The following is a 24,993-nucleotide window of genomic DNA, read 5'->3' as shown; positions in this document are numbered from 1 at the left end:
ACGTTTTCTTCATCACCAAGAGAGAAGCCGGTCATCAGATTCTGGCCTGTCTGACAACAAAACTGTCCGTGCAGATGCAGGACAGATCCATTCTTCAAAACTCAACATGTTGCATTGAGACAACAGAGGCCTAATGTGAATCCACGGGTTACTTGATCTTAAATTTCTGCACAGAATGAATCACAAACAGAAAAGCATCTGCTGTTGTGGAGGTACACCCTGCCCTCCCTGTGGCACGGGAGGGTCTGTCCTCTTCTACCCACATGGCCAAAGGCTCCTGGGAGATGAAGGGGGCTACATGGAACTTGGTATCTCCATCTGGTCACATGACCCAATCATGCGCTCCAGAACTCTATTCACTTGGGCTGACGGTGCCCCGCAGTGACAGGGCCACCATACACGTTTTACTGTTACACTCTTCCACAGGCCTCCTCTCATTATCATAACAAAAGACTGAGGCATTTCAAACAGGGAGTGACTTTAAGCTTCGCTTCCCCCTCCTGTCATTGCAGTTCCTCTCCCAAGAAAAACAACAGATTCATCAGTAAACGACACATTGCACCCTTGATTTAAGCTTCCTTTTTATACTTCAATTTGTTCAGCAGCTTGTGGTCTGTGAAGAGAATGCAGCACAGGAAATGCTCAATCACAATAGAGGGAAATGAATAAGGATTTGTGTTTTGGGTGATGCCACCAGACTACTTTAAGATTCTGCACTGCTTTTCATGCTGTGTCCAAAAGGAATAATAAAGTCACAGTGCACCAACAGGGCAGGTAGCCTGGTGGGTATCAAACAGCCATGAGTTTGCATTACTATTCTTCTATAGTCTATGAATTGTATCAGATTTTAAAAAGGACATCATTCTCACAAAGCACATCATGAAATTGCTTTATCTACATCGTACCTGTATAGTCTGCGCCCTCCTGCCCTGCATACTGGCACACATGGCAGCTTGGTGACTGCTCAGGCCCTCGGACAGGCAGTGTGAACGCCTGCAGGGAAGGGTGTATGCACTGTAGGTGTTCCCATCCTCCTCTGATGGGGAGAGCATCTTATCGTCCTCTCCCTCCCTCACAGCCCTGTTACCATCACGCCACTTGGCGTAGCGGCGTTGGGCTTTCTGTCGGGCTTGGTTCTTCTGGCTGTAAAGCTCATCAAGGGAGTTTGCCCTGTCGGCTGAGTCTGTGGGACTGGACTGCAGGTGGCCTTCACAGTCAGTGAAGTCCCTCTCGTTGGCCATGTCTATGATTTCTTCAGTGCTGGTCAGGTGCTCTTGGCTGAGGTCAGACAGAGAAAACTCCAGACTGTCATCGCGCCACATGTCTGCAGACTTGGACCTCTTTTTCTTGAAGCTGATGGTCTCTTTAAGGCCCTCTTGAGTTCTCTGGAGATATGTTACCTCACCAGTGTACAAATCCTCATCTTGCACTTCTTCTGCAGTGGGGCCAGGTAGGGTTACATGCATCGTGTTCATGTGCACTGATGGATTGGCCAGGTCGTTGTGAAAGGACACAGGGCGCAGGTTCATGGCCACACGGTCCACCCAAATGGGGCTACCAAAGTCTGGGAGTAAACTTGTCTCATTAAATGGCTCCAGGCCATTGTCAGCTAGGGATTGTGGGATACTTGGAGTGCTGCTTGAGCGTGTGCTCGTCTCAGAGTTTCTGTGCTCTATCTTCCCTGATGAAGCGTGTCTCGAGCGTCTGGACTGTTTGTTGGAGATGCGAAGAGACCGAGACATGTGCTTGCGTGACAAGTAGCCATGTTCGTTTCCATAGAGGGTATGGTCCCCGTTCTGGCTCTCGGTATTTCCCATACTTCACAGACTGAACAAAAGAGGACACAGAGAATATAATGTTACAGAGAACAGGAATAAAATACTGGATCACATTAGAAACAAGAACGTCCAAACGTTACTCTACCTGTTGGATCCTATTAACTTGTATGGCATTTTGTTTGTCTCTGGATCTTCAGACAGTTTGGTCCTTCATCTTCTGGGATGATCCAAAAAGCACTGAAAAACACAAGAAGTCCAGGTAAGAAATCACATCATGCAAATAGTGCAGTCAGTTGCATATGCTGTTATAAGTAAGTACTGGCTTTAGTTGAAAGACATCTACAGCTAAAGATGGAAAATATGCTTTTTGTGTCCACAGATGCTTTTATTAAGATTTTAGCTGATGAAGCAGAAAAAAGTAGAACAAGAAAGTTGAGTTGTTTGTTCTTTTACCCAAAGCCGTGCTCACACTCAGAGTTTAATAGGTCAAACTTTATCCAGTGTTCAACTACTGGAACTGAGATAACTAGGAGTTCAGGGAACCATAGTCTGAATATTTTGAGAAATAAAACCTTGTTATGACCAGCCCAAAAGTTTCCATTAAAAAAAAAATCATGCCTTTTTCTTGACTAACTTTGCTCTTCTGAAAGCATATGTATTTCACCTGTAATATTCAATAAATTCCCTGTAAGGAATCGCAGAGTGACATGTGTGTGGTTTCTGTAACTGTAATGCTGCTCAACAAAGAGGCAAGTGTGTAACTGAGGAAAGCAGAGCAGTGGGGCAGTTGTAACTCCATCCTTGGCTTGTAGTATAGCTGCCTCATATCACACTGTACAGGATGAAGAGACAACTTTGGACAAGGCAGCTAGATGAGAACTACAACCATCATCCTGACAGAGGAAGTGATCCACTCAGGCTCTTTCAACATGCACAGGGGTTGTGTGAAGTGAAGGGGATGTAATGACAGTATGAGTGCTGTGACAGCCTGACTGAACATGAGTTATTCAGAGCTGAAGTGAGCCATCCATGTAGCGTTGTTGTCTGTTCTCTGCCTCCTGCATTAGAGAGGACTGGGACAGGGGGTAAGTTTGCACCATGGTGCACACTACCTGCCTTTAGGCTGGACATTCTGCTCCCTAAAAAAAGTCCAGTCCAATGCCTGGGACTATTAACAGATGGAACAGAGGATTAACCACACTCATTGTGGCTGTTCCTCCTCCTGATGTGCTCTCCCTTTCTTTTAGGACAGACCCTTTGGGGGGGTGCAGTGTTTTTGCATGTGTAGCAGACTCAGATGAGTGGGAGCCCAACCCTCTGCTGCTGCTGCTGCATGCACTCAGGCTTACTGTGAAGAGGGGCGTTACATAAACTAGAGCTGACCCCATTTCTCTACCTTATGCTGCCCCCTTTTCCCCTCTTCATTCTGCTCACTCATCACCCCTCACTGGTACTGCAATGCACAATATTTGATGTTGATGGAAGCCCACTTCTTTCCCCTCTTACTTTCCAGTTTATTTCCTGCTTCATTCTCTCCACTCTTTGGTGGAGGAAAGAACAGGAAATAAAAAGGAAGGACAGAGCTTCGAAATGCCAGTGCACACATTACAGGAAGCGAGATCCACTAAAGGGACACAAACATGCTTACAGATGCTAGATCAGACTCCAAAGACTTCTTCAAGGCTTCCTTGTACCCTTTCCCATAAAGTATCCTTTATTTTTTCATATGTGCAGGGTGAAAGTTTAATGGCCCTGCAGATGTCATCCCTGGAGAGAAAAGTACTGCCTTGTGTGGCCTGCAGGAAAAAAAAAGCCCCACAAGAAGGTTTTTCACAGGTTTTACAGTAAGCATTTACGGATTAAGTTTCTGCTATTTATAGCAAAGCTTTAATATGTTGCACTGCTGGATTTGCTAATGTTCTCAGTGGTTGCAATGTAAATGTAATGTGAAATTGGCTGGAAATTAATTAGACTGTTTCAAACAGAGATGAGGAGCTTAATTTTAAGTAGATGTAGTTTCCTCAGTCGGTACAGTTGAGGCGACCCACTGAGTAGTGACCTTGGATTTTCTAGCACAACCCCACTTAGTCAGACCTGAAATACTGAAATATGTTAACCCACGGTTTGCTGTAGCTACCAAAATGGGTAGAGTATTAAACAGCTGATTCATTATTTAGTAGTGCAACAAAACCTCCTATTAATGACTTTACATAGTTGCTTTTGTACCTTTTTCTCTCACGTTTTAAGGACGCAGCAAAGCCAGAGAAAGGGCTACATCAATTGAAGATAATGGAAACTAAAAATATCACATTTTGCTGACATGAGAACAGACTTAAATTAGTGGTCCAACATGGGCCATAAGTCAAATCATCAAGTTTGTGTGGAAACAGATTCAAATCTTCAGAACAAACATCCCATTTCTCAAACTGCAACAAGATCATTGCTGGATTGAGTTCAAAAAAAGAAGTGGCAACCCTCTTAAAAAGTAAAATCCTTTTAGCAGCAGGACCCACAATGAATCAGCAAGCTACCTTTGCTCCCATTAAAGAGATAATAGAACAGATTCCATCTGAACATGAATATTTCAACTAAAGGTTTAAAGAGACAGGCCTGGAGAAGCTCTTCCAAACAAAATGTCAAATGGAAAAGAATGCATGTTCTAAATTTGGAATTATATGGTTAAAAAAAAACTTTTGGTGCATTTGAGTTACCAGAATATCTGGATACAAGATTCAAATCGTCCCTCTTCCCCAGCACTTTATCCACTAAAACTCAAACCCTGCTGGTGCACAGAACCCATCATCTGCTCTTTATTAATACATGAGCAAGAATTGCATGAGTGGAAGAGATGTTCTAGCGCACCAAATCCTCAGGAACAGCCAGTGGGCTTTCCTAGAAACACTTCCTAGCACACTTTAGGAGTTAGTGCTTTTATTTTGGTCTTGTGTCTTCTCTAACATCACTCCTACACAGCTAAATAAATAAACTAAAATCAACAAATATATCAGGAAATGTTGCAGGCAAGTTTGTAGTCTAAAGGCCCCAAAATAAATGGGTCATTTTTTAAAAGGCTGCATTAGAGCACAAGACAGTCTCCGAAGATTCACTCGTTACAAGGCCTTAATGGAGTACACAACCACAGGAGATTCCAGCCACCCACAGATAACACAGAAGAATAGTTTTATTATGACTCAAGATTAACAACACAGCGGCTTCAAGGAAAAACACAGACATTCACCACAGCTAAGAACAGTCAGTGTATAAAAGGCATCAAGCTGCTTCTCAAAATGCTGCAGCTGTGCAACTCCCAACTCCTAACATTCAGGACATCTAGTTCTCATAGAAGTGTCTTAATATCTAAATATCAGTTTAATTAAAAAAGAGAAGATACTTCAAAATTTCTTTCCCCTTTGTTACAAGTCTATGGTGACATTTTTATTCAAATTTCATTTTCAAATTCTGTCATGAACAGAAATAATTTTCAGTTACTGTTGAAGCCAAACAAAAATGTCCTTTAACAAAATGTAACAAATTGCAGCAAACACTTTTATTCACAAGTGTCAGCTTTCATATTTTCCCCAGTGGCATAAAACTACATTCATTGCATGAAATATGTATCTGGCTATATCTAGTACATAAATGTCAGATTGTGATTTATGCCAAATGGAATTCATTTTCACAAGGACTCGGATGAAATCTGAAACTGTTTTGGGTGAGACATGCTCATATTTCCACTCCACACTCTGTGGGATTTTGTCATCCCTGAAATATGTGACAAGTGGATTTAAGGCCCTTTGGTTATTAAAGACCACTTAAAAGCCCCGGCTTATTTTTTGACAAATGCTCGGGCCTGTGCGAACAGGATCAAGGGGGAAACTATCCTAAGCTCCACCTGCTCTTCTTCTTCTAAAGATGCCCTGGGACAAAAAAATGTCAAGCTGCTTGTATCATTTGAGGAAATGATGAAAATTCTTGCCCTGAAGCAAAAATATGACTTACAGACTTTAAAAACAAGGTACAACGAACTGACAGTGAAACACCTGGTCACACATTCCCAAACCTCTGGGCTCTATGAGGCCAACAATGACATTGCGCTTTGTAATACATTAGACACATCTAAACATAACAGACTTAGAAAACCACAGGAGATTAAAAAATAGAGACTAACTTTGACTGAACCTTGTTTTGACTCTACATTGCTTTAACACAAACACATCGCTGTCATTAAAGCGAACTGCACTGGTGAAAGGCAAGAATGCACTATGCTGACTAGTTACAAGCTCCAACACAAAACCCTGTAATCTGAACACTCCAGTCTCCAGAGGTAATAACACAGGTAGTTCTATGGAAGAGGAGAGGAGAGGGTACAGCTGAAAGACTGAACTCAACACATCTCACATTTCCCCACTGACAGAGTCATATGCTCCTGTGTGAATGGAAGAACCAAACAGCAATCTCATGGTCTCATGACTCATTTTCTGCTCCTGAGCGTGCTCAACTGGGTTTAAGATTCAATGAAGCCAGAGGGAAATTCAGCCTCAACAAGGCTTGCAGCTTCTTTCAAATGTTGCACTTTGTTATTAGAGATGCTGATGAAGAAAGAAAAAAAAAAACACTTCCTCCAGTCTTTTCATTTGAAATCTCAACTGAAAACCATATAACACCATCTTGTAGCCAAAGAGTAGTTTCTACTTGGATGTGAAGACTCAGAAACTCTGAATAGCAGACAGCTGGAAAATGGGGCTTTCAGTGTTGATAAAAGCAGCAAACTTTTCCTTGGAAAGCTTTTTGACAAGTGGTGGCACAGAATGTATCACGAAGCAACAGACCAGCCAGCATTAGTCCCCCCCAGCCAAGATTTAAACACCCTGATTTTAAATGTATCAGTAGAAAACACACTAACACACACACACAGACAAAATAATACACAAATATACTTCAAATATTTCTACTGCTCTCGCTTAAAGTTGCAGTTTTTTCCACAGCAGCCTTTGATGGACTAATTGGATTGTAGGACATGTAGTGGTATGAGTCAGCAGCATCTGAACTTAATATTTCACCATCAACATTTAAAACAATGAGCCAAACCACCTGGCTGCTGCTAAATTGAATTCTTGTTTCAGAGGATGGCAGAAAATGCTGCTGCTGCTGTGTGTAACCTGTCTGACCCTGTCGAGAGAGGCTCAGGTGGTCGTGTGTGAGGGGACTTTGTAAATGTAGGAGAGCGGCCTTTAGAGGGATTGCCAGCACATTTCAAGCAGAAGTGTCCTCATACACAAGATTTAAAAAACACACATGGGTTATTTCTGTTATATGACTAACTCTGTGATGACAGGGAGACTGAGTCAGAGGATTTAAAATCCCTTTTTAAAATCAAAATGTTTAGATTAAGAGTTTAAACCCTTAAAAACTGTGACATCACGTATTGCATGGTTAGTTTTGTCACACTGGGACTTAATGTAGGTGCTTTATATATTAGCCAAAAACACCTTTCTCATTTGAGTGCACCAAACATGACTCTACAAAGCGGGGACAGCAGGGTTCAGCCTTTAAACACTTTGCAAGAGATACACCTTATTTATGCGAGTACTTGTCTGCTTTAAAAAGTGAGCTATGTGCTTTGCACTAAATCTTGAGAAACCAATCCAGGAGCTTGTTGCAGAGCAGCAGCTGGTCTTGTTTAGCCTGGTGGCACCTTTGTCCCTGCCAGTGTTTTCTCTGGGGCACCACTTGTGCAGAGGTCACCACTTCTGCTGCTGTTTGCGCGGCATGGGCTTTGTGTACAGCAGATGCTGCAGGACTGGTTGGGTCAACAAACCTTTATTGCACTTTATAGGGTAAAAATGCTTACCTTGCTTCTATGGCCACTAGCAGGGTTTAATTTAAAAACTCCAGACCTCGAGGGTATACAGTCAGACCTGAATGCTGATGCGGTTGCGTGCAATGCGAAGAACCAGTGCTTTTTTTTTTATTCCTACATAGGCTCAAGAAAGAAGATTTCCCTATGATATTTTGTGTACTGACTGAGTACTTAAATCTTTATCTTCAATGCCAGCAATTTGTTTGTTCAAAGGGTCACGGCAGAGGTGTCGTCAGACCACATCCTGTCGACAGATCTTCAGCTCCTCATTGACATCCTTTGAAGTCCTTAAACAGCCGTTAATAGAGGCTACACGTCAGGCCCAGACCGCTGGGAAACAAAGGAGGGTGAGTACAGGATGTGTTGGTAGTGATTCCTCTCACTATAGTTATTAGGGGGATGGGTTCGGTTGTTTTAATCTTGTATGGAGAGTGGGTGGATCTTTCTTTAAACTTCTATCTTTATTTGTCTCTTCAAAGTATAAGAAGCCCTTTCATATTACTTTTTGCTACTCCATAACAGAAGCGTGCTTTGTGTTACTTACTCAGAAAACAATGACCAATTTCATTAAATACCTGCAGCATCAGAAATACTGTCTGTTCATAAGTAGTGTTTTAAGGTGTGTTAGTATTAAAATTCCTGTACACTAAGCGTATGTATGTCAGCGTAAACCAGAGGCAGAGAGTGTACTGTGCAGTGTTCTGTTGAGAAACATTTAATTCATTTGGTGGTTTGCACAATTAAAATATCTGAGTTTTAAAAACATTCTTTTAGGGGCTTCTAAAAGCAAGATATGGTGCGTGAAAGCCAGGTATTAAAGTGCAGAAGTTATGTTTTAAAGTCAAATATCTTTGTGAAAATGTAGCCCAGAGGATAAATGACGACACTGCTGAAAACATGAAGCTGTAGCTGCAATTTCATTCCCACTGATGTTTCAGAAAGATAATTGGAGCCCCTTTTATTGCCTTTGATGATTTAAAGATGTGCCAGAATAAAGATTGAAGAAAATCTTCCAAATAAATTAACCTCTCATTTATTTGGTCATCTTTCCTAAATCTAATGTCTTTAAATCACAGCCGAAGTGTTCATTTTCATAAAACACAGTGTCAGAACATCAATTATCCTTTCACTGTTTTCTCCATTTCTTGTTCATGTTGTTTTTTCATCTAATTATCTGTAAGACTCAGTCCCGCACTCATTAAAGCCGATCTGGATGTAAACAAGAGTGCAAGAAGTAAATCCTTTGAAAGGCTAAAACTAAACACACTGGATAATGTGAAACTCTGGATGCAGAGAGAATGTGACAGAAGGATCACACAGGAGTTCAAACTCAATACTTTACTGTTAGTGATGGAAGTATTCATCTGAAATTATGTGTGAAGAAAGTGCTTCGTGTAATTAGATATAAAAAAACCCTGCAGCTGCTGTGACAAAATATCACAACCACAAAATCACAGGAGACTTTCACAAGTCGACCTTCTCATCGCCTGTTACTGTCACTGTCACTACGCACAAGTCTGCTTTTACATGCTTCACATTCCAGACTTTTACTATCCGCTCCTCCGCCGTCTGACTCCAAACACACCCAACAATTTCCCCCTCACACTGAGAGTAAATTCGCTTGACAGTTTTATGAGTAGATTTGTGATCAATGGTATCAATGCTGGGACACACTGGTTACCAAAACACGAGGTTTCTGTTGCAATGGCAAACTGATGTGTGCACCAGGGAATATGTTATGCTGAGAAGAGGCAGAGGATGATGTGTCTGAAAAACAAGTATGAGTGAAATAAGTCACTGCCATAAACTCTCTTTAAAATCACCCTTTCTGCACCCACTTTATTCTGTTAGCTGGCTAGGTTGCCTCCATGACAAGCTTTTGGATGTAAATTAATAAAAAGCATAGATAACTCAACTTCATGCAACTCTTTGGACAACTTCTAGAATAAATGCAACAGAAAAACACAGCTATTGCTGCAAATTCAACAGTACAGATGACATAAACACGTGAGCCAAAATCTGCTAATTCTTCTGTGCTTGAATGTCTCTAACTCTAAGGAGGTTAAAACCTTCAGCCTCGGTCTGCATGCTTTCCTTTTCAGTGCATCAAATTCAAATCTAACCAAATGCTCTGCTCTTTCAGGAAGCCAGCAGGACAACAAAACAGCAATGAACGGATGTTGATGTTTTCAGACTAGAAGCCAGTCTACTGCTGGCTGAGCCATTCACCTACCATCCCAGTGTGGCAGCTGACTTGTCTTTGCCTGAATGTCCCTCTGCTGGCAGCAGAATAAACACAATACCAAGGACACAGAGGAGCAGCAGCAATGCAGCATTGACAATGTTTTTTTTTTTTTTCTAAATCTGGTTCATTCAACATCTTTTCCACACTGGCAATCATTTGCTTTCAGGTCAGTGAATACCAAGCGAGGCTTCAGTTTGAGTTGTTTTCTTTTATAAAGTATTATAAGTGCGACACAGAATCAAGACTACACTCAGCATCACATCTGGATCAACATCATGGCTCATCCTCACCATAATAAGTGGCTAATAAACATGTTTGGTTATATTGAAAATGGATACCAGATATGGAACAGTTTGCTCTGTCCTGGTTCACAACACATGATGTGAGACGGTATCTGTGCTCCTTGAGGTATCCTGAATCTATGAACTAAGTTTTTTCAAAAGCATTTCCATAGCTTCAGACATCCAATGTTTACATGCACAAGGGAGATTTGATCTAAATCATATCTGCTGACAGAGCCCATGGAGGATGCCTGAGCACCACCTCAACCATAACTCCTCTGGAGCTCCCAGTCCCTGTACTGTGTTGCATTGTGCACTGAAGCACAGCCAAGGTGGATACTGACACACATGACTACACAAAAGCTGGATAGCAAATGTGTCTGTTCCCTCCAAACAGCCTTGGTCACAGTTTGCAGCACAGGGTTCTTTTATAGCACTGTGGTGGAATGTTGCTTATTCCAGTATCTTTATTTATTTACTTAATTGTTAAATAAAAAATTCAGTTTGATTTATGCATCCTGTTAGCCTGGTGATCTACCTTCGCATGGTATGCAATAGTTTGTTTGTGATCCTATTTCTCTACTTTTCAAATAAAAAGGAGAGTACTTGAAATGCGTTAGCTCCAACCTTCATTCGCTTAAATCTTCTGTTAAAGGTGCATTTCGGCCAAGAACCCCCAGAACTACTTTACCCTGAACTAAAAGGTTCCTGTGCCCCCATTGTTGTCTGCGTTTCAACCGTGGGCTGAAGTCCCGGGTAGATAGTGCAAATCAGGCCAGTGACGTATGGAGAAAAAAAAAAGTATTAAATAATATTTTGAAATCTTAATAAATAACTACACTAGTATGCATTCCCAGGAACTCCCTCTGTGTTTCAACAACTGTGTAAACTCCACGTTACGTTACGTTGAACCGAAAGTTCCAGGACCTTTGAAAAGTACTACAGGGGAGATTATCTACCCCTGAAGTAAATTTAGACCCTGGTTCCTCCGGTTGAAACGCACATAGTTTAAGGGTAAAGTCCCTGCGGTCGCAAAAAGGTCTTAAGTTGTTGATGCTCAATTTTTTTTTTAATATGTTAAAGAACTTATACACAGAAAATGACTTATTCTTACATTAGTAGAACTGAGCTATGACAAAAAGGAATAAGCGGGCACATGGGTTTGTAAATGTAATTTGTCTAACCAAATAAAGACCACTAGTTCCATAAAGTGCTACTGACTTTTAAGCTAACAGAGAATGACCAATATCTCGGGTGGAAGATAAATCACCTTTACTTTAGTGCCTTTCAAAGTATTTTCTTTGTAGTACCCTCTGCAGGGCTACACATTTACAACAGGTGATACTTTATTGGAGGTCAGGCTAAAACAAAATAAACAGTGGTTTAACTTTCTGGTATTGGAGGGACGAGAAAAACTTCATTGTGCCACTGCATGTGGAGTCATGCTTAGTTCTGCTCTATATATAGACACATTTTTATAATAAGCTAAGTATCTGAAAGACCACCTGATCTCAGATGAACTAAACTGGCTTGTTAATCTACAATATAACCCTTGTTCTGCTGCACACTGTGCCTTCCAACTAAGTGAAGCTTATGACACAAGATCATGCAAAACTGTCAGTGGTTACACATATTTTCCTCTCAGGAGAGTAATGTTGTTAGATTGATTAAAGTTTAAGAAAAAGCATCCCATTGCATGTGATTCTCATATTACGTCTCAAAAAGAGCCTGGTTGTTTTTTGTTATTTAAAAGATGGCTTTCCTGCACTCATAACGGGGACCTTTGTCATGATTTACAAGTCTGAAAGCTGGAGCCTGACCTCCTGTCCTGCTAAGCCCCAAGCGGTCAATACATTTCCATAACTATGACACCAGATGACCATTTCTCGCCCCTCTCCCCACCGCAGGAGTCACACAACAGGCTTTTCCAACACAAAGCCGGGATTTTCAATGAACTCACACATCATGAAGTCCTCCAGCCCCCCCCCTCTGGGATGCGCTCTGGGAATGCTCCTTGACTTTGACCATCTCTCACATTTGCAATTCATCATCTCTCTTTCTCAGCATCACAAAAAAGCGCCGCCACCACCACCACCGCTCTTTTGTCATTACAACGACACAGACACAAGCTGTATTGTTTGCGTCTGGCAGGGAATGGAGAGCAATACAATGGCTGGCTGCCTGTAGTTGCAGGTAAAGTTGTTCCCTACACAGGAGTACTACAGGTACAAACATGAGTTGGAAACCCCACCCTAAACACAGGCTGTAAAGACCCCAGGACATGGTTACATCACACACACACAAAAAAAACCCAATGAAATTATAGGATGAGAGCATGGAAACACAAACACTGTTGGAAACTAATGAGAATACTGCATTTAATCTCAAAACAACAAACCCTGAAGGCAGCCTGATTTGCAAGAGCTTTGGTTGAATCTGAAATATTTCACTACACTCTGAGGTGAACTGAAACCTATGCTCACAGGCCACACGTCACCTCAGTGTGTTGTTGTTGGTGTTGTTGTTTAGCACCTTTTCTGAAGAGTGGGAGGTTTAAGACTGGACAGCCATTTGTCTCATCTATCTCCAAACACAGTGCTGCAAACAGGAAAAAAAGAACACACCAAAAAACACAACAGCAATTAAAATGACTTACCTTACTTTGTACAACCAGGTGTGTCACTTCTCTATTTTTCCCATGCATGAGCCAAGAGTAACCCCACACTGAGGGGAAGATTTCTAACACTACATGAGGGGTTTATTGATACTCCTGCAAATCCACAGCAGACTGACTCCTGTATGCAAGGATGAGTTGAGGAACTGAGGGAGGGTGGGGGAGTGACTGTTTGTAACCCCTCTTGCTCCCTCCTCCTCTCGCTGACTCTTTCACACTCTTCACTCCCTCCCTCCCCTTCTTGCTCCCTCCTTCCTTCTATAATTCCATCCCCCTAAACTACAAACCTACTGCCAGCAGGAATGCGTGTTCCCTCCCTTGTCTCCTCTGTAATTGCCCCTCCACTCCCCTATGAGAAGCTTTATGTTTACACTAAATGTTGCAGCCTTTTTTTGTTGTATGAAAACTGATAAGATCAACAACTGTCAGACCTTCATTTCTCAGCCTGGATCAGTTACAGATTTATTGTAAACTTCACCTCGTTTTTGTAGCCAAGAAAGAAATGATCCCTGCTTTAATCTATCGTCTTTGTGGCCAAAAACGCTGGATTTGCAAAACAGCATTCTGGGAAATTAAACTAATGTTTTCTTTGCCTCCAAGGCACGGAGAGCTGAAAGGGTCACAGTGTTAATGTGTTTTGTTGGATTAATTTTGAACGTTCAACAACAGTCCAAAATGGACCTGTTAGTGAAAGAGAGGCTGGGCTTGCTGTTGTCATAGCACCAGTGATGTCGTGAGGCTATCACGTCAGCAATGGCAGCAGGACCGGATTCATTTTGAGATGATGGAACCGGCAGAGGGGACAGGGGAGAGAAGGAGGGGGGGAGGATGAAGGAGTGAGAGCCCAGCGACATTTGTTCAGCAGCATTATGAATCCAGAGGAAGCTTTGCATGAACAGTGGATGAAACAGAGGGTGTTAAGACAACCTGGCAATGCAGAGGAGGAACAGGAAGAGCACCGAGATTGGAGGAGTGTATTGCCAAGTCTAGACTTTGCAATGACTATGACCAACATAAAAAGCACTCAGCACTGTGGTCAGACTGGCTTCCTCTGAATGTAGCTTCATGTCCTGCCAAGGTTGTGACCCTGATATTAAACTAAACCACAGGGGTTTCATAGTAAGGACAGGAATGTCTGGCCTGCAGAGGGACCAGACATAATAATGTGTGTTCTCTGAACTTGATTTCACACAGGTAATCTGCCCCAATAACAGATTTGTCTTTGAGGTTTCGTGCCAGAATTGCCTCAGATTGCACACACAGAACACACCGTGAGCCAATTTCGTCTTTTCAATTAATGTTCAAACAATTCGTTGGGACGTGATCCAATGACAACAAAAGATTTGGAAGCACATGATACTGTCTGAAGTCATTAGGACAAGAGATTGCAATTAAGACTAACAGTCTGCTTCAGAGGGTTGGGAAACACATTCATGTAGCTCCTATGGAGTCTGAGAGGAGTGACTTATAACCAATTATTAACCCAGTGTGACTTTAGTTTCACTTTATCTGAATAAAGATGTATGTTACATGAGAGGAAATCTTCTAATCTGCTCCTCTCCATGCCCAAAAATACTGTATCAGTTAGCAGCGCAATAAAACGTCCCTATCAGTGAAATGGGCACTAATGCTGAATCCACGTCTGCTCTCACCACAGGCATCTCAGAAATGCAGATTGCTTGCAAGGAGCTCAGCTAAACAAAATAGTCTGCTTTCTCATTACCAGCACAAGGCTATTAAGCCCACTGCTATCCGCACTCAATTTAGTAGCTGATTGAATTGGACATCCAATACATTGACAGGCTATTCAATACCGCTGGAGCAATTTGGCAGGTGAGACTACGGTTACAGATCCACAGCAACACTTCAGACTGCTGATGCTGTCCAGGTGTCACAACCAACAGCAATCACTGCCAATCACCTTCAGCCATAGTGAACAGAAAAAAACAGCTGAGAGCAAGAAGAATGACAGATCCATTTACAAGGATGTGCAAAAAACTCACCAAACATGAGTCTACACACTGTTACAACAATCTGACAGTATTCAAATGCTTCGGTTTCAATTTTCAGTGGATGAAATCAAACAATCCTGCAGATGAAAACATTATCTGATTTAACAAAGATTGATTTTCAAGACCGTCAAAGAAAATCATGTTTTTACAGGTTTGAAAAAACTACCTTTAAATTATCTTCTTGGTACACTTTTCAAAAGATTACTAACAGTCAAGTCAAAATGTAAAACCTTTATTTTTGCATCTGTCTGAGCTCCTGCCGATCCTTCCACAATGCTTCTCAGCAGGTGTTTAACCCTCCTGTTATGTTGCGGGTCAAATTGACCCTTTTTAAAGTCTATTTTAGGCAATGTATGCCTTCCAAAGCAGCTAAATGCAGCATAAAAATATGGGCAGCATGTGACAGAAGAGGTGTTGTGTTAATTTATCAACATCACTTCATGAAAAATAAAAATAAATAAAAAATTAAAATAAAATAAACAAAAACCTATGTCATGTAAATCTATTGTATTTATATTTAGGGCTTTTTAATGTACATTAAAAAAAGTTTTAACATTAATTTATATGAGAAACGAGTGAGTTATCCTCATTGAACCATGATCTGTGAGAATTAAAGAACACCATTGGACTAAATCTTGATTTAAATTGTTAGTAATGTAGTTAAAAATTAGATTTTAAAAAATGTGTATTCTGATTTTTTGGGGGTTCTGACACTTTTGGATAATTGAATTTGCCCGGGGTCAAATTGACCCAGGAACATTATTGCTGTTCCAGAGAAACGAACATAACAGGAGGGTTAACGGGTGTCAAGCTGCATAAACAGTCTTGTGTGAAAAGGAGACTGACTGCACAGAACAGCAGTTTAAGACAGACTGAATATTTATCACAAGCATGTCTCTTTTTGTCTCATTTCTCATCGGTTCTTTAAGCTGTCTCAAAATAAGAATAACTACTCTTTGGTTACAAAGTAGTGAGATCAGTCAAATATAATTTGTATTTCTTTGCCTGAGGGGAGATTGTTAATGTTAACATCACAAAATGTGGAAAAAGTTTCCCACTTTCTGACTAATGTCTGTCACCACCCGCAACAACTTTGAACAACAAAGACAAATAGCTTCTTAGTCTCACACCAATTTCACCCTCAATAAACAAACACAGGCGAGTACTGAGCACCTCATCAAGATGCATCAAGAAGTAGACTCAACAGCATCTCTCCATTGATTTAAACCTACTTCTCATAACTGCACACAACAGCCACTGATGCATAAATATATTCTGACTTTGCATATTTATATTAAACAACAGGGTCAGCTTGTATACAGCATCTCATTAAGCACAAGGCTATTTTATAAATCTACATCACTGAAGAGAACATCCACCACAAGGGTTCAAGTGTTTACTTTCTTAAAGGTCTCTTCGATCACAACAACACACACCCTCCTGGTGCCCTTCTGAAGAAACAGATGATCCTTTGTACTGGAAAGGACACTATGTACAACTGATATATCTGAAAGAAAAAATGCAACTGTTACGCAAGACATGAAAGCAGTAACCCCAGACAGGATTGAGATCATTAGTGGAGGATCCAGTGGTCTCCAGCAGTGAGTTGACTCTCAAGAGCCAACATCAAAGAAAGCAGTACAGAGAGGGAAATAATTTAAAATGCAAAAAAAAAAAAAAAAAAAAGGTGGAATTGATTGGTTTGGACTGAACCTGTATAGATAGCATAGGTAGCTGTCCAATACATATTTAGCTACGCTCAGAGAAGTGATAGGCGTGCAGTTAAGCTGCTGGGTATGGTTAACAACACAGAGAGACTTATAGATGAGGAATACTGGCAATCGTTTGGCCTACACAAAGACTGCTAGAAGGCACGGCTCAGGTAGAACTGGTTCACAGGTCAAAATACATCAAGTTGTCCACAAATAAGGTTACATTTTCGCACAATTACCAGCAGTCAAGGCTTCGGACAACAACACAAAAATACAGTCTGACTTCCAATACAACAACAATGATAACCAGAAAAATTCTCACATGTAGGAGTCAGTCAACTGCAAATTCATCTTTCAATTTCAGCCCTGATTCATATCTTCTGATGGTAGTTAGGACCAGTCATTGAAGGCAACAGTTACACTAATTATATGTAATCCAAATTTCTAACACATTTTTCCTTCCATGTTTGCCTCATCTTTAGTCTTGGTGTCAATCATTGGATCTGAACATGATCAAAAAGTGCTTGCTAAGAAAAGCTTACCCAGTAAAGTAATTATCACATGCCAAGTTAAAAGATATCCCACACCAAAGTGAACCTCAACTCAGCCTAAAGACTTATGATTGACGGCGCAGTGAAGTTACCCAAACCCTAACCTCCCAAAAGTAGCATGTAGCCTCAGCAGTTTTTGCACTTAGTATTATTCATCCCAAACCACACAAGGCTCTATCAGCCACATGATGTTGATGATCATCAACATGTGCGTTTCTGACAGCCAGTCATATGTTCCTACTCGTGGCTCAGAAATTGAGGGGAGGAAGAGAGCTCTGAAGATACTTTCTAATGCTCATCTGTGATGTTTTTCCAAACCCCATGACCATTAAGGAGAGCTTATACCATGGTGCCATTGAGTATAATCACCAAATCTGAGCATACTGACACTGGCAACTTATTTTGTAAGAGTGGTCGACTACAGCTGGAACAGCATGTTTTCAGAAATTGTTTTTCAGAGGCCACTAAACCCTGCAAAGTGGCTTCAGAGCCCTGAGTCCAAACTGGATCCTGCAGGCAAACCCAAAATTGTTTGTGTCTAAAAGGTATAAGCTTCAGCATTCTGCCTTTTCATTTCAAATTTGATGAGAGCATTCATTTAGGTTTGTAATAATTCATGAGAACGCCCACATCTTCATTATGCTTGAAGCTGAAATTAATGCATAATGCTTCTGCAGCAATAAGCCACTACAAGCTTCAATTTATAGGGAGAGAGAGCTTAGAGTCCTTGCTTTTAGAGGTTAGTGGAGCACAACTCCATATTTTTGCACATGAAATGGTGTGCAGTCACTCTTACATGCAACAACACAAGGGGATGTCCTCTGGAAAGCATTAGGGATCAGATCTTGGCAAGCCAGCTAGGTGCTTTTCCAGATTATGCTGACTGTCAGCACATCATGATTTCATCGCACATGACCTCACTTTGTCAGATGCTGGAATATGTGGTAACTCCCAGCCTCTGCAATTTGTGATTTATGAGAAATGTGTCGTCTTTTTTTACAAACGAAAGTGAAATGCAAACGCAAAGTTCAAAAGCGACTCACCTGCATTTACCAGTATTGACGATAGCTGATAAGGCAATAATGTATAACTAATTGGTTCATAGTAGTGGGCAGTAGTGGTTCTTTATGCTAGTTGTCACCCACTAAAAAAGGCGAAGAGCAGTAGCAGCAGAAGAAGACTCAACCAACTAGCTAGCTAGCCTTTAGGAGATCACAGAGGAAAGCTAGGGACTCTATAGGCATTTTTCCACCGCAGGAACTTTACCCTGGAACTAGGGACTTTACCCCTGAACTACATGCTTTTTGACCGGAGGAACCAGGGTCTAAATTTAGTTCAGGGGTAGATAATCTTGGGGCTAAAAGACCCCGGAACTCTTGGTCGAAATGCACCTTATCATCATTGCCAATTTAGGAATTTGGGGGATTTAAAGAGGACAGAATGTAACTCAGAAACGCGTGCAGAAGAGGATGGTGAGTTATTTGATGTTTCTGTCACTGGGCTGGTGATGGGGATAAAACATAACCTTGATAATCATTAGAAGTGCATGATCAATCAATATATCAGTCTTTATTTATATAGCTGCAATAAATAACAAATGTTATCTCAAGAAACTTTACATTGATAACATATAAGTTAGTCAACTCCATCTATATGTAAAGTTTATGAAGTATGTCATCATCCTTGTCTTTGCCTTTTTATGATTGGACTGATAGTGTTGTTGTTTTGTGAAGTTTTCCATAGTTATTGTGATAATATTGTTATCATTAACATTTTTGCCTTGATAATCATGATGGGGAAACCTGATATTGTGACAGCCCTAGTCCAGACCAAGATGATACTTCACTCTCAGACGTCAGACGTGAACAGTGTGGGGCTGATGGGTAAAAACAACAGGATTCCTCTTTTCAACCCTCCAAAGATGGAGGAAGACAGACTGATACAGCAGAACATCAATAGTTCTCTCTAATGGAGACAGATGTCCTGTCAGAGGAACAAGGGAACACCAAGCTCTTGTCTGTAACTCAATACAACATGGATGTAAACAGAGGTGGAAGCAAAGCATAGTTGTCCTTCATCAATCAACTTGAGCTGGAAAGAGGACAAAGACTGCTTGATTCAGAAAAAAAGATTCCTACCAACAACATGATGTCATTATCTGATATACATGTCGTGAAATAAATAATGTTTCTGCATACGGCTGCAACAAGAAGTCTATCTCCCTCTCAAATAAGGACTCTGTTGTTCTGTGCAGAAAGAGAGCAGATAATTCTCACAAGACTAATTTGACTATCAGCCTGTGAAGACAGCGTCCAACAAGAAACAGGACCACTCACAGCTGCAACATCCACACTGTTACACAATGTGGCTGCTCCATGACAGGATCTGTGTGGGAGAAGGCCACGCTCAATCAAAAGTGTTTTACATAGTGCAATTCCAACAGTCACTTTACAGCAGTAATACAGGGAGAAAAGTTGTCATATATATAATACATAATGTCAACACTTTAGGGCTACAGAAGATTTTCTTTTTCCAAAACAGAAGCCAAACAAATGTTCATATTTGAGAATCTGGAGCATATCTTTGAAACCTTTACAAAACTGTGATTCCAGATCAATCAATGCAGCCATTTACTGTCAATTTAGATCAACTGATTCATTCACCCACTAAAACATGTAGAGGTTTATGTTTCTATAACTACATGATGAAAACTGAATCATGGGATCTCCTCTCCCTGAACAGAGCTTCTATTCAGCCTCTGCAAATATGAAATATTCAGGGAGACTCGAAAAAGAGCCCTGGAGCCCAGAGTTTATTCAAATATTTAAACAACTTGGCTCAGTGTGCATTTAAGTGAGCAGAAGTTGATGACTGATGTGGTCATTTCATTAAAACGACCTGAAGGGCAGAATAATGGCTGTAAAGATGTTTTTTTTCCAACCACATCTTTGAATTTGAGTGCATGCCACAGAGGCTTTACCCTGGCTCACAGCTCTCATTGTAATACCTAAAACCAACCACTTAGCACAATGACATAAGTTTCCTGGAGGTAAATATTTCCAACTGTTACTGTGGTCTACCATATGAACTATATGTTTCCATAACACACCCCCCTCCTCTTATTTGCTCATTTTTCTACACAAAGCTACGTGTGCAGCACATTTTTCAGCACTAACAGATGTCAAACATTTTGTAAAGACAAAATATTAAGAATAAAACCATTCACTGTACAAAATGCAAAGCCACTATAAGAAATATAGGAGTCAGTGAACAGGTTGGACTGGAATAAATGGCCCGTGTTACTGTCGTCACACTAGGTTCAGTATGGTATTCACTTTGCACGACTCAAAACACTGGTGTCTCTTCAGTATTTACTTTGCACCGCTTTGCAAAGGCATGAAGAGTTATGTGCAAGTGGGACGGAAATGAATAATTCACAAAGAGCACTTTTGAGGGTTAAATTATGCGCATCTGAAGAAATCAACAGTGTTTGGTAGTGCATCGCTGTACACGCATGAAGAACAAAGTCATGGATTGTACAAAAAGCCAACAAATTACCATATGAATGTGTAGACATTCTTTCATGTGTGGCTGCAGTCGCTACTCTGCCTCAAGTTGGTCTAACATTTGAGATCTTTGAGATGGAGAGTTAAGAGTGTGGACAGCAGCCAGGGGGGGAGTAAAACTAGTTACAGCTCGAACCACGAAGAGACAGACACACAGAAAGAAGGGGGGAAGGGAAGGGAAGGAGGGAGGCTGAGGACTCTGTGCAGGCATGTCACACAGGTGGGTTCAGGTTACCACCCTGAGGACACATCACCCAACACCGCGACCATTCAGCTGGGTGCTCCATAGCTTGGTTGTTTATTCCACCACAGAAAAGGTATTCACATTTCTGTTTGAGTTATGCATTGAAAATACTGTAACCACTGAAGGAACACCTTCCACAGGTTGATCAATGCCTTCAACAAGACAACCTGAAACCTCCTCTGAAACCCAATATAAAACACAAGATTTGAACGTGTATAAATTGGATAAGGCCACACAAATCTGACAGAATCTTTGGGCTATCAACACTGACTCTGATTCTGGACTTATCTGGCAAAAACACTGACTGGATGGATCAATATCTTATGAATTAAATAGTAAGCTTTTAAAGTTTAAAAATCAGTTCATTTAAAATGCAGTTTGAAGGTGTGATGATAGCATAATAGTGATTGTTTGACAGCTAAAAGTAGAATAAATCCCATTCAAGCTACAAAGTTCTCAGTTACAAACTTGCATTAGCTCTAATCTCATTAGCTCTGTGCCATTGCAAAACTTGAGCCAGGATAAACCCTGCACTCTTCTTATTAGTCCTTTGCAAAAATGACCACCTTTACAAAAATGAATGGGTTTCAATGTACTGTATGAGGAAGCTGTGTGTTAATACTGTTGTTGCTGTTGAACATGCTAATAAGCTGCAGAATAGTGACACATCAGTGTGAAATATCCAAAACCCTTTTTAGAAGAATCTTACTAACATTGGAATTGTAGTATTCCAGGTCCACTGTAATATTAAAGTTGAGCATAACAGTCCAAAGTAACACTGTATAATGGAGGAATGTTGCAGCTTTGCATACATACATCTTTGATTGATGTAGATAGAGGAACTTATTCTTTGCCTCAATGACACCTTCTGTTAGAGCTCAGGAGCTTTGAGTAGGAAGAGTGTGGGGACAGAAGCAATGCTTTTAGCCAAATTATAGGATTGAAACACGCTGAGCATAAGGACGGATATAAAGTGGATTATGCTGCGTGGTTTAAGAGATTTCCATGAGTGTTGTAACATTTCTCCTTGTGGGAAAACTCTGTTCTGTTAGAATTCATCGTTATTGACAAATTCAAACCAATGTGAGGACATAAACTTCTCACAGCCCTCCTAAATCCACGGGGGGATGATAGATAGTGAAAACCTAGATTAGGAGAGTAGCTACCACTTCAGGTATCTCCACACCTGGAGTGAAAAGTTACTTTGACATCAATGACTGAAGATCTTTCATTTATTAATTCATTGTATCTGCTGTACCTGCTATTTCATTGTCATCTGTCTGGCGTCCTATTCCCCCTGGATTACACATTAGTATCTATTGCTAATTTGTGTATCATTCTGGTGCACTCAACATAAATACAAACTGCTGACAGATAAAAACTGCTCCTTACTGCCTAGTGGTGAGATTTATTCTTTTAGCAGAAGAAACTGTACTATGCAAAAAGAAACAAATAATTATTTTCAATGGTTACATTTTTGTAAATGTCTTAGTGGCAGAACAATTAAAATGAGCGTCTCTTTTTCACAAAACAATAACATTTTCAGTTTCAATATTTGACTTGTTGTCCTTCTATTCATTTGTATTAAATATAAATTATTTTCAAAACATCAAATTCTATTTTACCAACATTTTACACAGAGTCCCAACTTTAAAGAATTGAGGTCATAATTAAGTTATTTCTATTTTTTTTTAGTTATAAATACATCAATTGATCATGACTCAACACTGGCATATCAGAGGCTTCATTTCTTTGTATTTGGAACAGGTTGAACAACAATCTGCCAGGACTGAGGTGTAGGGGTGAGTATTTTTCAAGACATTATTGTACATTACAGCTATTATAATACAGTACAGAATGATGCATATAATATAATAGTTTCACTCTGTGTTTTGTAGGTATATCTCTTTGAAAAGTAGCATATCATTTTGCAGTATTTGTTCACTTGAAAGCACATATTGTAGAAAACACAAAAGTAAATACTTGTCCTGTACTAAGAATCTCATACAGTCCACTGTTTCACTCACAAAAGGTTATTTGCAACACCAAATCAAACCATTTCTTACAAGTATTGTGTCAAATCTCATGCAGCATTGACTATTAACAGGCTCCATGCATCATTGCACATTCTCATCAGCTATAGGAGTCCCCTGTGCATCAGCCAGTTTAGGATTTTTATCACAGCCTCACAGTGTCAGGACAGGAAGACACCACTTTCAGCAGCACAGTACATGGCAGTGACGCTGCAACAAAACTTGACACCATAAGGTCATTGGAGTAAAGCAAGCAGCACGAATGAGCTATTTGCCTTTCAGCTGAATCACATGCATATCATCTGTTTACTAAAGCAAGGTGTAAACACAGTCAGTGAGCGGCACAGGATCCTCTGTTTACAGGGAAGATGCAGCGAGCCCCGATTAGGTGACTGCTTCATGCAACAATTTACCGCACTGAGGCCATACGCCCCTTCTCCTTTGCAAACAGCAGGAATGACCACAGAGACGGTCTAACACATCGGAGGTGTTGCAGATGACAGGTTCTTCATCCCCACCTTTTCCCCCAAATGTCTGCGTAATCTGCATCCTAATGCTGAGGAGAAGCAACATTTGTCAGGAGAGGAGGTGCTGTACAGGATGAATGTCTGGACATGCACATTAACCCTGCTGGATGCACCGTCACTTGGGCTGTTTTACCCCAAAATCACTGACGTCTGTCTGAATAAACCCAGACCAGATGCACGACCCTCCACGCACACACACACTAAAACCTGCTTCATTTTTAGGAAGCCTCGTTGCAGCAGCTCCTGTCACCTCTGATAAACTTGTATGATGGAGTGACGCGGTCATGCATGTTGACGGCGCTAGGACCAAGCAGACACATGTTCGGACATCGAACCTTTATTTTTAATGAGAATTAAACGCCTTTTAGCCGGTCTTGGTACGTACCTGTCACCGCCACCCTTCGGTTCTGGCTGCGTCCATCCTGACTCTGCAATTTGCATGTCTCACACGCCGGTGTAACCCATCCACATCTCTCTCCAACTCCTGCCGCCGCGCGCTCCAAGGTCTGCCTGCTTGCCTGCCTGTCCACAGACCATGCGTGCTGTTTCACACCACTGAGAAGGGGCGGAGACCACCTTCCTTGGAGACGGCGCGCAAGTGGATCATGAGAGTGCCACTTATTTCTTCTCAGAGCCAATCAGAGTCGGTTCACCACGAATCGGCATGCAATGGCTGTTAGATGCATAAGTGACTGAGGAGTGTTCAGTTTTATAATCATGTGAACAAATAGATAAAGCGGAAGAGGATTAGGGCCACTGGAAAAAAAAAATTTAAGGTCCAAATTATTATTTTTTAATTACTATTCTAAGATTAAATTCAGAATTATGAGATTCAAGTCAGAATTATGAGAATAAAGTCAGAATTATGAGAATAAAGTCAGAATTATAAGATTAAAGTCAGAATTCTGAGATTAAAGTCAGAATTCTAAGATTAAGCCAGAATTCTAAGATTAAAGTCAGAATTATGAGATTAAAGTCAGAATTGTGAGAATAGTCAGAATTCTACTTTATTCTCAGAATTCTGAGATTAAAGTCAGAATCCTAAAATTAAAGTCAGAATTCTGAGAATAAAGTCAGAATCCTAAGATTAAAGTCAGAATTATAAGATTAAAGTCAGAATTCTGAGAATAAAGTCAGAATTCTGAGATTGAAGTCAGAATTCTGAGAATAAAGTCAGAATTCTGAGATTAAAGTCAGAATTCTGAGAATAAAGTCAGAATTCTGACTTCATCCTCAGAATTCTGTCTTTAATCTCAGAATAATAATTAAAAATAAAAAAAATTTGACCTCAATTATTTTTTTTATGTGGCCCTAATCCTTTTACGTATGAATCTTCTTTACATTTCTATTTAAAAATAATCTTAACCACTCATAGAAGTGCTCATTGGTGCGGGTTGCAGATGAAGAAAGAAAAGACTCTAAGAGAGTACAGTGTGCACTCACTTTTGATTTATTAATTGAAGTGTGAAATGATAAATATTAAGGCAGAAATAACGACCACTGTCATCTT

General features: G+C 40.6%; 1 protein-coding gene across 2 annotated transcripts in view; it reads right to left on the bottom strand.

Moving 5' to 3' along the window:
* Positions 1–24,013, bottom strand: part of LOC117825297 (T-lymphoma invasion and metastasis-inducing protein 1-like) — a 43,419-nt gene extending 19,406 nt beyond the window's left edge. The window contains exons 1-3 of one of the 2 annotated variants that reach the window (XM_034701057.1): positions 23,869–24,013; positions 1,924–2,015; positions 906–1,827 (exon numbers count right to left, since the gene is read on the bottom strand). In XM_034701057.1, the coding sequence (XP_034556948.1) occupies positions 906–1,817 (912 nt within the window). In that variant the 5' untranslated portion in view covers positions 1,818–1,827; positions 1,924–2,015; positions 23,869–24,013. Of the gene's footprint in view, positions 1–905; positions 1,828–1,923; positions 2,016–12,820; positions 12,987–23,868 lie in introns of those variants that run through there. The other variant, XM_034701058.1, reaches the window with a different exon arrangement.
* Positions 24,014–24,993: the final 980 nt, after the last annotated feature.

Source organism: Notolabrus celidotus, chromosome 14 (genome assembly GCF_009762535.1).
Source record: "Notolabrus celidotus isolate fNotCel1 chromosome 14, fNotCel1.pri, whole genome shotgun sequence".
Taxonomy (NCBI): Eukaryota; Metazoa; Chordata; class Actinopteri; order Labriformes; family Labridae; genus Notolabrus; species Notolabrus celidotus.
Note: the sequence above shows the minus strand (reverse complement) of the source record. Positions and strands in the feature narration are given on the sequence as shown.